Source organism: Nannobrachium achirus (genome assembly GCF_963921795.1).
Source record: "Nannobrachium achirus genome assembly, chromosome: 1".
NCBI lineage: Eukaryota > Metazoa > Chordata > Actinopteri > Myctophiformes > Myctophidae > Nannobrachium > Nannobrachium achirus.
In genome coordinates this window covers 61655142-61672153 of record NC_137810.1, presented here as the reverse complement: position 1 = coordinate 61672153, position 17012 = coordinate 61655142, and the positions used below count along the sequence as shown (strand labels likewise).

Genomic DNA, 17012 nt, shown 5'->3' with positions numbered 1-17012 from the left:
CCTAAAAAGGTTTGAGAACCCCTGGTATAGAGCATTAACAAATTCATCCACCAGGGGCATTGACAACTCATTCTTATGACTTCCTATCTAGCCAAGCTTTATAAACTATATATTTTTTAAAAAGAGAAAACAATAAAAAAATTAAAAAATCGATTATTCGACTTCTCGAATAGTGACTTTGATATTCGAATATTAGAATATTTGGTGAATGCCCTAGCTCACAAATACACACATTCACAGCATCCACCTGTCAATTAAACGCGGTCTCAAAAGGAGAAAAAAAAAACAAAAGGCAAAAGAGACACTTGCACCGTCTCTCTCTCCCTCTCACACACAGTAGAACACATGTTCAGTGTGAGCGGGGCACACACTGCGGCTGCTCATGCTGTGTGTAAGGTAGCACGTGTATGGCCATGCTCTGGCCTTGGGGTTTCTCCTTCTCTCTGCAGGGGCGTCACAGGGGGGGGGGGAGGGGGGGGGGAGGGGGAGTGGGACTGAGTTACTAGGGCCCAAGCAAGGTGGAGGGGGCCTTCATTATTTTATACTTTAGCTATTGAAAAATAGCAGATCTACAAGCTCGCAGCGCGGAAAATGTGACTATATGCATTTTTTTAAGCAAGCATTTGTAACTCAAATTTTGGTTCTGGGAGGTCCCTGGAACTAAATATTTTGAGATGGGGGTCCGTGGCCAAATACATATCATTTTGGGGGTCCTTCACATGAAAATATCTGAGCACCACTGACATAGAAACATAGGTTTTTTAGAAGGATTTAGCAGATCTACAATCTGTGAGCTTGTAGTTATGTGTTATTTTTCAATTGTTAAAGCACAAAACAATGGATAATAATGCGTTCATGGGGGGCCCGCAGTGAATCCTTGTACCCAGGGCCCAGAATTTGGTGCGACGCCCCTGTCCCCCCCCCTACAGGCTGTGATTGCTTGCTTGGCATTCACAGCGCTACAGATTGTGGCCAGACCGCCCGCCGCTGCCCCACAGCCAATAGCGTTGCGCTCCGCGCGGCCATTACAATCCCCCAGCAGCCAATCCAACAACACAGCAGGCGCACCCTAACACACACAAACACACCCGTGCTGCTGCTGACTGACCCATGTTTAAATGTATTATGTACAGGGCGCGTTCCCGTAAAACGTTTGTTGCAACGGCGCCCCCCGCGCGTATGTGTGTGCACGCCTTTCTGAGTGTCCGCGCTCCTTCGTGTGTATTTGTCTGGTGTCATTGGTGCACGAGCCTGTGTGTGTTTCTGCCTCCGTGTGCGCGCACATGTCTGCCTCCACGTGTGGGTTATGACCGACCGGGGCCAAGTCAGGTTCTCTGCACTGCGCCCAGGCCAGCGAGGAGAGACGCTGCCTGCTGCTACTGGACTCCTGCAGAGTCCTGACTCACTGCCACTATATCCAGCACAGCACATCTACAGTACAAGCTCACATTGTATCCCCATGCAAATATTATTGATATTTGATTGAATTTATTTTAAATTCTTTGCATTTTGGGGGGAAATGACCACTTTTTTTTTTTTCTTTTTTTTTTTTTAAACAATATATTTTCCTTTTTACAGAGAATATCAAACATCAAACACGTTTTAGGTTTGTTTGTAAAAAAAATAAAATGACCACTTTTTAATTTATTTATTTATTTATTTTGCCCACATTTTAATACAAACAATGCATTGAAATCTGAATACCTTTTTTTTAAGCGTATCATTTTGAAAACATAGTTTTGTTTTTATATATTTTGTGGTCTTCTCTGCCTTTATTTATAGTGGAAGTGGAGATGGACAGTTTCCCCAATCCCTATCTAAATGCTTGTGAAGTGTAGTCTTGCCAGTCGCTATACGAGTTGGACTAAATAAAAGATGGATATACCAAATTGACTTTTTACAAAATATTAAAATAAGCAAACTACGACTACACATAGAATGCCATCATTGGCTCCATTCAACTTACCGGCGTGCGTGCATTGTGCCCGCGGACATCGGCGTTAGTGACGGGCGCACATGCGATCGTTAGCGTGGTGAAGTAATAATCAATAGCGGCGCGATCGCAGAGCCTCATTCACTCATAACATCCGCCATTTTACACGCATTCTCTATGGGGCTTTGTGAAGGCTGCGCTAAGCCGAGTCCTGCGCACGTGCGCTGATCAGGAAGTGATTGGGACAGGATCGGCCGCTAAGGCCAATGGGAAATGTAGTGTTTTTGCTCGCCTGGCGCAAAAAAAAAGCCTTATTTATTATTATTTCATTCCTAAACATGCATGCATCGCCAGCCAGAGTTTAAGGCGTCCCTAAACGTCGTTAGGCAGCCAAACTAAAATGACAAATTGAACTTTGTCCAAATTGTCAAATATGTAGAGGCAGAAATTGTGAAAATAGCAGATGTACATGCTTACAATGCCTCGCATTGCGAGGCGTTGTGAGCATGTAGATCTGCTATTTTCATTTTTCATTTTTCAATTGAAAGTTTTTTTTTCAACTTTGACTTTCGACTTTCTCTGGTGGGAGTTGACTTGTGTAATGAAATCGACTGAGTCAACTTGTCGACTTTTTCGTTAATGCCCTATTAGGTAGGCCCTAAAATTATGCCCTTTAGCGCGGGGAATTGTTTTGGGTTAAAACTGTTTCCGGTTTGATCTTCCCCGGCCAAAGTGATCCGGACTACAGCATGGCGTAGGCTGTTTGTTTCCGCTCCCGACCGGATCAAACAGCCCCAAATTGGAAGCGATCCCGGGCTTCCTCGTCCAGCAGTGCCGCCTCCACAGGCCTCCGGCAGAGCAGAGCCCTGACTCAGCCCTCACACAGCACACAGAGAAAACACAGACACAGGGGCGTCACAACGGGGGGAAAGTGGGACTGAGTTACTAGGGCCCAAGGTGGAGGGGCCTTCATACAAATACATATCATTTTTGGGGTCCTTGACATGAAAACGTTTGAGCACCACTGACATAGAAACATAGGTTTTTCAAAAAAAAAAACCTTATAAAGGATTTGAAGTATTCAAAGACTTTCACAAATGTTCACGATTTCATGTTTTGAACAAAATAAAAAACAATTGATAACAAAAAAAAAATCACGATTTTTCAAAAATAGCAGATCTTGTAAATCTGCTATTCATCAATAGTTAAAGTAACGAATTTGGTGCGACACCCCTGCACAGACATGACAATAATAGAACAGAGCCCATGTGAAGTATAGCCCTGCTTGACAGCTAATGACTCATCATGTCTACTGTAACAAACCATAAGGGTTCAGAGGCACTGTTACTGATGTCCTTAGGAGCTCTGTGAGCCTATTCTGGGCATGTCATAATAATAGAACAAAACATGCAGCGAAAATGACATGCTCGAGTTTGGGTGAACTAGCACAAGCTGTGACCGGCTATTTTCAGCAAAGAGATTTGGTGTAAACGGGGCAAATGACGGGGGAAACCCTAGTCAACAAAGGATAACCTATCGAGTCGGTTGCTGTGCTCGAATGATTGTGTCGTCTGCGTTTATTTGCAGAAATGGCCTAGCTGAAACTTAAAGGGGCCACACCATGCTCGGATATTGAAATGTCATGTTCTGTCTGTCTCTAATTCCAAGCCATTTCAGATGCAATACCAAAATGCCCTTTTGTGAAATTTGGTACACTTGTACAGTTTGGGGCCCTGAACAATTTCAGATATAGAGCAAAAACTCGCAAAAACTCTCTAGAACAGACTTACAAAACAGCGAGGGGACTCTGTTTTTCCTTCTTCTTTGACAATGGTTAGCCAGATTGTCAACAACGACAATTATCAATCAATCAATCAGTCAAACATAAACCATGTATGAAACATGCAATCAATACTAGCAAAAAACATGAAATATATGTGCTTTAGAAATCAATTTGAACAAGACAATGAAACAACAACAAAACAAACTATTTTCTGAAATAAAATCTTTGAAATAAACCTTTGTCTGTGATACATATTTAAAGCTAATTTGTTATTGTCATATTGAATATTGCTGCTCTCACTGTATTATCAGGGGCAAAGGTTTACATTTCTAAGGCCTGATTTACACTGCTGAATCAGATCTGTGTCACATCCAGATTGGAATCTGATTGGTTTAAATGGTCACATGCTCATATGAAACCAATCAGATTCCAATCTGGATGTGACATAGATTTGATTCAGGCTGGATTTGGCTGCAGTGTAAATCAGAGAGCTTTAAAAAAAAGTCTTTCTGTGGACTTTTATGGGTCACGACTCGGAGTTAAAAATCCAATTTTCTTTTCCTGCATTTAAAAATATATATGTTACAGTTAGATTGGGTAACTCAGTTATATCGTGGTAAGAGCACTCGTTTTGTCGTTCACCACACACACCCCTACCCTACCGCCACCTGGATCAATTCACTTTGATAGTCTGTTATCAGCGCACCTGTGTAATTCTGCGCAATCACCATGAGATGGCGACAACAGCCATTCACTTGTGTAGTCGCTGACGTCACTCGTTTGCGACCCCTCTTTCTTTGTTTATCTACTAGCCTAGCTCTAACACTAACCCTAACCTTAACTTCAGTAAGACTATGACTAACCCTAACCCTAACCTCCGTGGGGTGAGGCGCTATCATTCCTGCCGACGCTACGTTGTCGTTGTTGTGGATCAAAGCGACCGCTTGTTCCGCCCCGCACTGCACGACGAGCGCTCTGTTTCTCGATCTAACTGATTCTCGATCTAGCGGTGACATATATATTTAAAAATATATTTTTTAAATGCATTATACAAACAAACAAACAAATCTAAAAATTGCATGAATACAAAAAGAGTAATAATTAAGAAATAGATGATCTGCAAGACGCGTTGTGTGCTTGTAGATCGGCTATTTTCACTAGTTAGTTTGGGTCCCGGGCAAACATCATGCATGGTCCCACATCAAAGCGGCCGTCCTCCGGGTGGTAGGTAGTTGGGTCTAAAAGTAAATCGTCACTGTCGGGTAGAAACCTCGTATCTCCATCTGCTTCATTATACAAGGCCGTCGCACAAAAGTAGTGAAAACAGCAGATCTACAAGCACACAACGCCTCGCGGTGCGAGGCGTTGTGTGCTTGTAGATCGGCTGTTTTCACTAGTTTAAATCATTTTTTAAATGATAAATACAAAACAAACGGTTTTGGACATATAAGGTTTCCACCCAACAACAACGAAATATAGGCCTAATTCATGTAATTGGCCCACTGGCTTGTCACTTGTCATGATCTGAAATGGCAAATCTTTGAGTAGCAGCAGCACTATAGAGAGAGATCTCTCTCTATAGCGCGCAATGAGGGCCTCTACAACTCTTTCTCCCGGGTTGAATCAGGGGCCCAGCATGTCCCTGGTCATGTGTGTTCAGTCGTCTGCTCAAGCACCACTCCCATGCTGCGCTGCCCTACCAAGCCTCATGTCTGCATAGATGTCTTGATCCCGCCCCAGTGCGTGGGCGGTACAGCAGAGTCCATGAACGGTGTGGTAGCTCTTCTCCTTTGAGGCGGTCTCGCGGCTCCCACATGTAACGATGGTTACGCGTGGGCCCAACCGACTCCCACTTCCATCAGGCAACCCGGCCTGGCCAGGGGAAGGCATTTTCGGCCAGAAAAACATAACCCCGTCTCAGTGGACACACGGCCCCTAATAAAAACAAAACCCATAACATGACATTTTGTCACGTCACATGCAGTGTTTATTTGGCAGACTAAGACTAAAAGACTACAAGATTTGTATTTTTGTCGATAACTAGACTAAAACTATTTCGGAAGACTAAAACTATTATGTGTGTTATTCAAAAGACTAAGACTAAATCTAAGTCTAAGACTAATGGCTGTAAAATTAACACTGGTATGTAACCGCAATGAAATTAAAGCCAAATACATCTTTTATCTTTACATTTGTGAATGGCACTCATCTGTTCTTTTCAAATCGTGTTGGTTTTGCACAGGGAGTAGCAGACAGTGTCAGATGTGGTTATATTTAGCCTAAAAGACTTAGACTAAAAGACAAAGACTAAAATACTAAGACTAAAATGTTTTGATATTTAGTCGACTAAGACTAGACTAGACTAAAACAATTTCAAAAGACTAATGCCTCATTCACACTGAGAGAAGCCAAGCTAATGGTTTGCTTGGTAATTCAATGTATTCTCAATGCAAACCAGCTTTTAAAATTTCCAAGCTGGAAAAAAATCTTGGATTTTTTTTTTAAAGCTGGTTTGCATAGAGAATACATTGAATTACCAAGCATACCATTAGCTTGGCTTCTCTCAGTGTGAATGCAGCATAAGACAGGACTAAGTCTGAATGGTTTATTATTCAAAAGACTAAGACTAAATCAAAATTTGCTGAAAAAATAACACTGATCGGATGCTGCCGTTCAATTGGTGTAACGCTCCATCTCTCCCCTCCAGGTGAGCCGACCACACCCCAGCGACCACCCTTTGCTCTTCCTCTTCCTGGTGGGCGGAGTCACACCTTCGGAGCTGCGAATGATCAAAGAGATTGTTGCCACCCACAAACCCGGGACCCAGGTGAGCGATTGCACACCAATCACCAATCAGTCAATCGATTAAAGGTGTAGTTCACCCCCAAAATGACTTGTTTTCTATTGATTACTCATACCATGGAGACGTCAATAATAGAGTTATAAAAGAGTTCACTAATATCTTTTTGTATTTCAAAAGACAAAAAAAAACATTATAATAGATTTGCCGCCATTGATTCCGGATGGGGACACAAATGCATTTGGGTCCCCTTCTGGAATCAATGGGGGGACATTAATTGTAATCAGATTATTGTTTTAGGAATGCAACAAAAAATATTATTGAACTCAAGTCTCCATGGCGTGAAAAAAAGTCATTTAGGTGGCGAACTACTCCTAATCAATCAATCAAGTCTGACACACTCGACACAGGTGTGAATGTTTGACCTCATGACTGTTGGTTTCCCTTCTCGTGAGTAATGACACATTTATGTCCTGTCATTGTGACAGTGTCACTTGCCTCAGCAACAGATCTTCAAGCTACTCTAGCGATGCCTAGTGACGATTTGTAATTATTTCGACAAAGCAACACCATCATGCGATGGAGTCTGAATTGAGCTTTACATACGACTCCCCTCCAATGTAGTCTAAGTCCCTGGTCCCTGGACCCCGAGGGGTCCTTGGGAGGTGGGGAAGTCCAGGTGGTCCCCAGTTAAATGATTGATACCTAGGGAACAGATTTGACCCTTAGGGGTCTGTCAGAGTGGATAGATGGAACCGATTGACCCGTCGTGTGTCCATAACAAATGGCCTCCATTGCGGGTCCATTTGGTTCCATTTGTTAGTCCCTGTCCCCATATGTCCTATGACCTATGGTGTGTTTTATATCCCCAGAAAACCTCTGTTCAATAAATGTTGATGAAAACATGAACTTTTCTTTACTCTCAGAAAAAAAAGGTTATTGATAATTTGATAAGAAATGAAAGCCCATTGGGTGGCTCATCTCTCTCCCTAATTAAAGGTATATTCAGTGATTGTATTTCATTCAAATAAAAATATAATTGGTACATTTTCCATTCATTCTCCTCACTAGAATGTGTGCTGACCATATAAGGACTTCCACCATGGCCCGTGTTGCGAGCATAGCTAGATTCGGTTTTCAGAGATGGCCAGCCAGTCCTCGACAAATCAGGGTAGAGTATGGCCATAGTTATGTTATGATGTTTAGTTATGATGGTCAGAATAAAAGTTTTGAGAACCACAGTCGCTCTGAATTAAGAACGTCTGCTAAATGCCTAGATTGTAAACTACTGAACTCAATAAATGCCACTGTCTCGTAGTAAATCAGTATTATACATATCCTGAAGCTGGAGACGTAGCCCTACCAATATTCAGTGATTGGGTCTAATGATCAAAACGAGAACATTATAATGGTGTAATAAATCTATAAAAAACTAAACATTTCCAAGATGACCCCCGGCCACTTTCATTATCACTGAATACACCTTTAAATCATAAATAAAGATCTCACATCCTTATGTGTATTTATTATATTTGTGACAAAAAGGTTTGGGGATCGATCCCCTGGGCGAGGAAGTGAATGGCCACCACTTACCACTCCCCCAACACAGCTAAAGTGCCATTGGGCAAGGCACTGAACCCCCAAACTGCTCCAGTGGAGTTGCTCACTCTTAGTAGCCAACAGTATGAGACTGGCTATCCACCAATTATACAACAGGTAGTTCCGACGTAGCAATCCGATTGGTTGAAATAGCTCTCTAACTGTGCGAATAATAAGCATTACCACACAGGTCTCATCAAACAAAGACACCAGCTGTGCTGGTCGCGAAAGAGCTGAAGCGCTCCCTCTCCCGACACTATGCTAGCGGCTAGGCTAGCCGTTTTCATGTGAAGTTCAGGGACATAGTAGCTAAATATGGCATTAAATATTTACACATTTCTATTGAATATCTTAATTACAATGAGCCTTCGGCTCGTGCCTGCGGCAACGCAAGTGTTCCAATAATCACGATAACCCACACCCTCTCGTGTAATATTGCGTAAGACAGTGTTTCTCAAATGGAGGTACGCGTGGGTACTGCAGGGGGTACGTGAGAACACATAGAAAATGGGAACATGTATTTTACTGTGATTGTTAATGATAAAACATTGACATACTTTGTGTGAACCTGCTCATCTGTAAATTGTTTAAAAAAAAAATACAACTTGACTAGTACAACTGTTATGTACCATGATGCTGTTTTATTTGGAACTGGACATTTGAAGGGAAGGGGGTATTACTTGGCACCAGAAATCAGTATAAGGGGGTACCCTGCAACCAAAGAAGTTCGAGAACCACTGGCTTAAGACACTTACGTCTCTGTCTCAGAGTCCAAATTAAAAATAGTTTAAGAACCACTCTAGTGAATCACGTATCAAATCCCATTATAGAGAAACTCATTTGCCACAGTAAAACGAGATCAAGATGGTAGCAGTTCCACAGCTGTGTTTACTAACCTGACAGGTTAGTTTATCTTCTGATTAATGCACATTCACACAGTAATTACACATGCATATCATCACTGTCGGGCAGAAACCTCGTATCTCCAAGTTTCAAATTTGTCAGTTCTTTCGCAAAATAAAGCCCTGCTTCATCATACAAGGCTGTCGCATAAAACTAGTGAAAACTGCAGATCTACAAGCACACAACGCCTCGCGGCGCGAGGCGTTGTGTGCTATTTAAAACGTTTTTAAAATGATAAATGCAAAACGAACGGTTTTGGACATACAAGGCTTCCACCCGACAACGACGACATGATGCTGTGACATGTCTGCCGGCCTGTGTTTAGCGCAAGGTCCCCTGCAAACCGTGCATGTGTTTGTGTGTGTGTAAGGAGAGCACTGTATAATCTGTTGCAGTTTAATAAGAGACATGGAGATTGAGGCTAGAGAAAATGAAAGACTTGGCTGGGATCAAAGCTTGCCATCTGTAATCAGAAATGCACAAGAAGCAGAGCGGGTCTAATTATAACTGCCCAGGCGAACACACACACACACACACACACACACACACACACACACACACACACACACACACACACACACACACACACACACACACACACACACACACACACACACACACACACACACACACACACACACACACACACACACACACACAACCCTGACCTCAGCCCACAAGTATAATTGGGTTTTGTGCGTGCTTATGTGTGTGTGTGTGTGTGTGTGTGTGTGTGTGTGTGTGTGTGTGTGTGTGTGTGTGTGTGTGACCGTGCTGGTCACAGAGCAGTAGGGACGCAGGTTGCCTGAACCATGGGTTTACACTTATCCAGAGCAGAACGTACAAATGACATGTCAAACAGGGTAAAAATAGTAAATAAAATAAAGTGCAAAGAAATACATTTTGCTATAATTGTAATGCCAAGTAAAGATCAGACCTACAGTACCTGTCTGCCTCCGAAACAACATTCTGTGCTTGGCACATGTGGAAAGGCAAACAGTAGGACTGTACGCGTATATACTGTATCTGAATAATACATAGCACGTGGACAAGTACCAACATACATCTGCACAGAATGACTAGCATCTATCTGAGGAGTCAACGAGAAGTCATACAAGGAAGAAGAGCTATGGATTGAGGTGGAGTCTGAAGAGTTTTTAGACTGCGGTGGAACAGCGGGAGTAAGTCTGCAGTTATGGTGTGCGTGCGTGCGTGCGTGCGTGCGTGTGTTGCTTGGGAGCCAGGAGTGGGAAAAGTCTTGCAAAGTTAGCCATGTTGTTTTAGGGAAAGAAGGACTAGAGGTCCCGTGTTAATACGTTGTTTGTTTGATTGATTGATTGATTGATTGATTGATTGATTGATTGAAGTTTATTATCAGGCTTTTATTTTTCTTCCTATCGCCAAAATAAAAGCCTGGGTTTCTGAGGCTAACTAAAAGGAGATCCCAGTAAGCGTTACGGCTTATTTACACAGGAACTACTTTATGTATCTCATCTCATATAACATTGAAAGACAGATGGATAGAACATAGTACTTTACATAGGATAACATAAATTACAAAAGCAGAAAAAGGATAAAATCAAGTACAAAAGCAGAAGATGTACCATCAATAACTAAGGAGGTTGGAAGAAGGTCTGATGGGTATTTTGTTTATATCCCATGTATTAATTCCTTTAGAAAGTAATCCTTTCCCATAGTGAATTGGCTTCCACCCACAGAGTAAAACCACAGTCAGAGTCAGAGTCAAAGAAAGAGGCAGCACACTAATAAGTCCGTTTGAAATAATTGTATTAACTCATATGCTGCCATTTAACAATACCTTCGTACTCTTTAACTGCCATTCGTCTCCATAGACTTCCATGTAATTCATAGTGCACGGATCATGCACACCCATGCCTAGATAATGCACCACGTGTGTCCACATTGCTCACAGCTTTCAAACAAAAAAATCCGAATGGAAATCCGTTCAGGCATTCATGAGATAGCAGCCATTATGTTTTACACTGTTGTGAGCTTGGAGGTCTGCTACCTGAGTTGTATGGGGGTTGTATGGGGGTTAAACAAGCAATTTCGCGATCGCTATCATGCCTACTAACGTTTTTGGGGTCCCAAAACATTTTTTGAAAAAAATATTTTTTTGAAAAAAAAAAAAAAAAAAAATCAAAATGGCGGAAATTCTCGGGTTCCTCGGGCGTGGCAGGGAGGGACATCGCAAAATTCTCGGGTTCCTCGGGTTTGGCAGGGTTTAAGAGAATAGTTCCGAGTTCAACGTACACTACAGCAAGTCAATAGTTCACCCATAGTTGCTTTCTGCCCTAATAGACAGTTGACATGATTTTATTACTGTAAAACAGTAGGATGGGTCCTGTCGTGATGATGTAATATGGCGACCGTGGTCACCTCATGAACTGAGATGACCTTTATCAGTGGTCAGAACACAACAGAGTTGTTGACATGATGGTGTAATCTGGTTGTTGACAGCTTAAAGATGGTTTACCAGTTAAATATCAGACGCTTGTACAGTGTCAAGGCTGTTGGAATAACAATGTTAGGGTTTGTTTTGGAACACAGAGTGGCAAACAGCACAATTAAAGAATTATGATATTTGACCGTTATACACAAATTGGTACACACTACTATATTAATATTATATTAATAATATTAACCAAACAGGATCCATCAAGGTCTTTCAGCCATAAAGCTCCATCTGATTGGAATAATCTTCCTCTATCTTTAAGAGCTATTTCATCACTTGGTCACTTCAAGACTTCCCTATTCATCTTGAAACAACTTGTATGTGTTTCTAATGAACTTTACCTGTATGTACAGTCATTGCTTATGCGTTTGTACTGTGCCTCTTATTTGCCCATCAGCTGATGATGTGGTGGGTGCTGGGGTGGGTGGGTGGGTGAGGGTGAGCAAGCTATCTGTGTAAGAATGTATCTGTACCTCTGTCTTGTATGTACGTATGTCTGCTGTTCATGTTCTTTTGTATGTCATGTCCTTATGGGTCCCTCTTGAAAATGAGATGCTGCATCTCAATGGGGCTTTGCCTTCAATAAAATCTTACAAGATGGGGAGAAAAAACAAAAAGTGAGGGGGGTGGAAGCATGGGGGCTTAGTCTATTTACAAGTCTCGAGTAGCAGCCGCCTGAAGGTGACGTTTCAAGTCACCCAAGTTGTAAGGCTGGACCATGTCTTTAAAGGCCACTTTTAACCGCACAGATTCGGCGACGATTCGGCGGCGGAAGGCGGCGGAAAGCGTCTGTTGCCGAACGGGAGCTCATCGTCAGGTTTTCGGCAGCGGGTCGGGAACCTTATCGACCGAAAACTGGAAAACTGGACTTGCTCAGTTTTGTTCAGTCGCCCCTCGCCGTCGGTAAGATTGAGGGAGTTGTAGAATAGTTTACTACTGCTCCAAAACCAAGCCAAAACAAGCCAGAGACATTTTCCCGTCGCATATTTTTACTAAATACCATATTCTCAATCTCAACTCTCAATTCCTATTCCAATCGGATCCAAAGCAAAGCTAGTAGTAGGCTAGTAATAGTCCATCAAGTGCCCGTGTTGTTGTTTTCTTTTTTTTCCTCCTCTGCACGGAGAACAGAGCTGCCTCCGGCCGGGTTAGGGTTGCCAGATTCTGTGAGTGAAATACGTGACCAGGTCTATGAAAATAAGCCCAAAAGCGCGACCAGTTTCACCTCTGAACTCTATTACATTAGTTATTTTATAAAATAATGTTGAAAGCAAGGCCAAATAAGCAACTACACTTCAGAAACAAGCCCAAACAAAAGCAACCCACACAACTAGCAACATTATAGGAAAACAGGATCAACGTTGCTTATAAGGAGCAGACCTGGCACCACTGCCATACAGTAACTACAGTCGGCGTCGTCTGAAAAAAATAAAATAAAAAATAAGTGCTTAGTTTTTTGCAGTTCTTTGCAGTCTGTGTACAGTCAGAAGGAGTCTCCTGTAGGCTGTTTGGTGTGTAGACACCTTTAAGGCCACTTTTAACCGCACAGATTCGGCGACGATTCGGCGGCGGAAGGCGGCGGAAAGCGTCTGTTGCCGAACGGGAGCTCATCGTCAGGTTTTCGGCAGCGGGTCGGGAACCTTATCGACCGAAAACTGGAAAACTGGACTTGCTCAGTTTTGTTCAGTCGCCCCTCGCCGTCGGTAAGATTGAGGGAGTTGTAGAATAGTTTACTACTGCTCCAAAACCAAGCCAAAACAAGCCAGAGACATTTTCCCGTCGCATATTTTTACTAAATACCATATTCTCAATCTCAACTCTCAATTCCTATTCCAATCGGATCCAAAGCAAAGCTAGTAGTAGGCTAGTAATAGTCCATCAAGTGCCCGTGTTGTTGTTTTCTTTTTTTTCCTCCTCTGCACGGAGAACAGAGCTGCCTCCGGCCGGGTTAGGGTTGCCAGATTCTGTGAGTGAAATACGCGACCAGGTCTATGAAAATAAGCCCAAAAGCGCGACCAGTTTCACCTCTGAACTCTATTACATTAGTTATTTTATAAAATAATGTTGAAAGCAAGGCCAAATAAGCAACTACACTTCAGAAACAAGCCCAAACAAAAGCAACCCACACAACTAGCAACATTATAGGAAAACAGGATCAACGTTGCTTATAAGGAGCAGACCTGGCACCACTGCCATACAGTAACTACAGTCGGCGTCGTCTGAAAAAAATAAAATAAAAAATAAGTGCTTAGTTTTTTGCAGTTCTTTGCAGTCTGTGTACAGTCAGAAGGAGTCTCCTGTAGGCTGTTTGGTGTGTAGACACCTTAAGGTAAAGGGGTGCCATGCACTTAATTGTTGGTCACTCACCAGCCAGTAACCAGAAGTGTGGAATGTGATCGATTGTATGCAACATAGAGGACTAGATTGCTTCCCTATGGGGAAACATTGGTACATTGCTCTATCTCTCATTCAACTGCAGTCAGTATTAGCCAGCATGGTGCAACAGCTGGCATGTTATAGCCTATGTTTACTTCCCACGTACTGCAGACTGTCACACTCGCCGATCTTTTAACAAAACAACATATTTTCAGATGGTGTCCGTGGCCAAATACATTACATTAATTTGCGGGTCCTCCACATGAAAACTTTTGACAACCAGTGCGCTAGAGCAGGGGTTTTCAAAGTGGGGACCCTGGGATGCCGTGACGGCAGTCCAGGGGTGCCACGAGAGGATTTGATTAAAGTTTGAATTTATTTGGACACTTAAAAATAATATTTTGTATCATTTTAAACTTGAAGTACAAAGTTATTTTCAGTTATAACCAAAATGGCTATTAGGGCTGGGTGCAATAACCACAATACCGCCATACCACGGTTGTGTAATCCATAGTGCGATGTTGAGTTCATAAAGATATTATGAAAAAATATATAAAAAAGATAAAACAAAGTTCTAGCTTAAGTGGATGACAGACTTCACACCAGAACTATGACGACAGTTATCGTTATAGTGCTTGTTGTGAACTTCCCTATTAAGGCCAGTCCACACAAATGCAACCAGTCGCAACTCCTTGCAACAAAACTGTTGCATGCAACTACTTGCAACCATTATCCCCAATGGCTGTTGCAAGGAGTTGCATTGGTGTGACATGGCCTTAAAACTGTTTTGTTGCATTTGCAAGGAGTTGCATTAGGGCTGGTAACTGCAATACATCGGATGTATAATGCAAACTGCAAAAATGCCTTTATGTTTCCCCTTAGATGGAGGTGAATTCATTTGAATGTACAACGTAATTCTGATTTACTCGAGTAATAAAGCTGGGAGTGAAAATTATGAATATAATGTATGCCTCAGAAGAAAAACATATTTATGGGGTGCCCCAAAAGGTTTGGGAACCCCTGCGCTAGAGCAGTGGTTCTCAACCTTTCCAGGCCACGACTCCCAAAATGACTCTATCTATTCCATTGTGAAAATAGCCTATCTACATGCTCAAAACGCCTCGTGTTGCGAGGCATTGTGAGCATGTAGATCGGTTATGTTTGACCAGAGGTACTAAAAAAACGTCTTTAACTCATTCCCTAACCCTAACCCGATAGTCCCGAGAATATGCTAATGTCCCTCCCCGCCAGGCCCGATAGTCCAGAGAATTTCCCGTTTTTCAAAAAAAGAAATTTGACCCCAAAAAATAGTAGGCATGATAGCAATCGCAAAATTGCATGTTTAACCCCCATAGCAACCCCATCTTTCAAACATGGTAGCCATCTTTGTTTACATTTTAGGAAAACATAATGGCTGCTAGTTCACAAATGCCTGAACGGATTTCCATTCGGATTTTTTTGTTTGAAAGCTGTGAGCAATGTGGACACACGTGGTGTATGATCTAGGCACGGGTGTGCATGATCCGTGCACTATGAATTACATGGAAGTCTATGTGGAAATAAGTGGAAATAAGCCTCGGCTTTCTAGGATCTCCTTTTAGTTGACCTTGTACCAGTGATTTGTACTGTCATGAAACTGTACTTTTTTCTATTGCAAACTTCTAATAAATTCTTCAATCAATCAATATGGAGACGAATGGCAAATGGGAGCTCGAAGGTATTTTAAAAGACGGGGAATGAGTTAAAGTCCTTAAATTGTCACTAAATTGTCACTGAATTATCAAAAGTGGTGAAGTCGTCCCTTAAGTAAAGCATTAGAGTGCTTCTTCCACCACTGACAGAGTGTGCGACGCTAACTTGGGCCTTATTATTTGTTGTGTTGCAGGTGGTGGTTCTGTCCACCAGGCTCCTGAGGCCTACGGACATCCCTGAACTCCTGTTTGCCACCCAGAGACTCATGCCAGACATCGGCATCTGAATGCCCGCACGGCGTGCACGCACCCATGCGCGCACACGCCGCTCACTTTGCAACGCATGTGTTCTGGATACGTGGGTAATGAGCCCGAGGGAACGTCGTCCAAAGTAAACGTGGTCACGCTTTGCGACTTTAAAACATTCCACTGTGGGCGCCGTGTTTTGTTTTATTGAGCGGGTCTTCATTGCTTTTTTCCCTTAACCCCTGGATTACAAAGTAAATATACTGGTAAGACAACTATTTTTGAATGTTTCCTGGTGAATAGTATATATGTGTCACGTTTGTTTCCAACAAAGTGTCCCCCATAACTTCACGTTTAAAACGTTGTGTGTGTGTGCAATTTGCATAAAATAAAAAGTGAATTGCCAAAACACAAAAAAGTAAATTATTCCTTTATTTTCCTGTATCAGATATGTGTCAGCGAGTTGCTAGGTTTCTTCCTCTACTCCAGTGGTTCTCATCTTTTTCAGGCCGCGACCCCCAAAATAATCATATTTAACTGGGGACCCCCACCCTGATGAGCACTAAGAGAGGCATTACATTTTGTATAACACGGTTCCATTGTGAAAATAGCCGTTGCGAGGCGTTGTGAGCATGCAGATCGGCTATTTTCACAATTTCTGCCTCCAATATTTTACAGTTTGGCCAATGTTTAATTTGTCACTTTAGAGGTATTAAGAAGTCCTCAAATTGTCACTTCTACCACTTTTTGTGGTCACATGTTCAGATACTGGATTCTGATTGGCTTAAAACAGTGGTAAATCAGTCAACAACCTTGAGTTGGCTCATGGACCCCGCACACTGTTGTGTTGCAGTTGTATAACTAAATAACCTTGCAAGTTACAACTGTGTTTTCTTTCATTTATATGGTAGAAGTGGTGGAAAAGCAATTTACCATTCGAGGGTTCAGGGTTGTTTGGCACTCGGCTTCGCCTCGTGCCACAACCCTGAAACAGTGGTAAATCAGCCAACAACCCACTCCCTCTCATGGTAAATGGCTTACTTAAGAAATGTACAGACACCCTCAGATACACTTAAACTTTATATTGGTTTGTTCACTGTTGAGTGAGAAAACAATGTTGCACATTAAGTTAATCATCTGGGGACCACCCCAAAATTATTTGGGGACCCCTCCCTGGGGGTTCTGACCCACAGGTTGAGAACCAC

General features: G+C 42.4%; 1 protein-coding gene across 1 annotated transcript in view; it reads left to right on the top strand.

Annotated features, from left to right (window-relative positions):
* Nucleotides 1-16118, top strand: part of LOC308289225 (sec1 family domain-containing protein 2-like) — a gene marked incomplete at its 5' end in the record, with an annotated part of 199475 nt that extends 183357 nt beyond the window's left edge. The window contains 2 exons of the mRNA XM_080730851.1: nt 6424-6543; nt 15756-16118. Of these exons, the coding sequence (XP_080586977.1) occupies nt 6424-6543; nt 15756-15848 (213 nt within the window). The 3' untranslated portion in view covers nt 15849-16118. The remainder of the gene's footprint in view (nt 1-6423; nt 6544-15755) is intronic.
* Between the last annotated feature and the right edge of the window lie 894 nt (nt 16119-17012).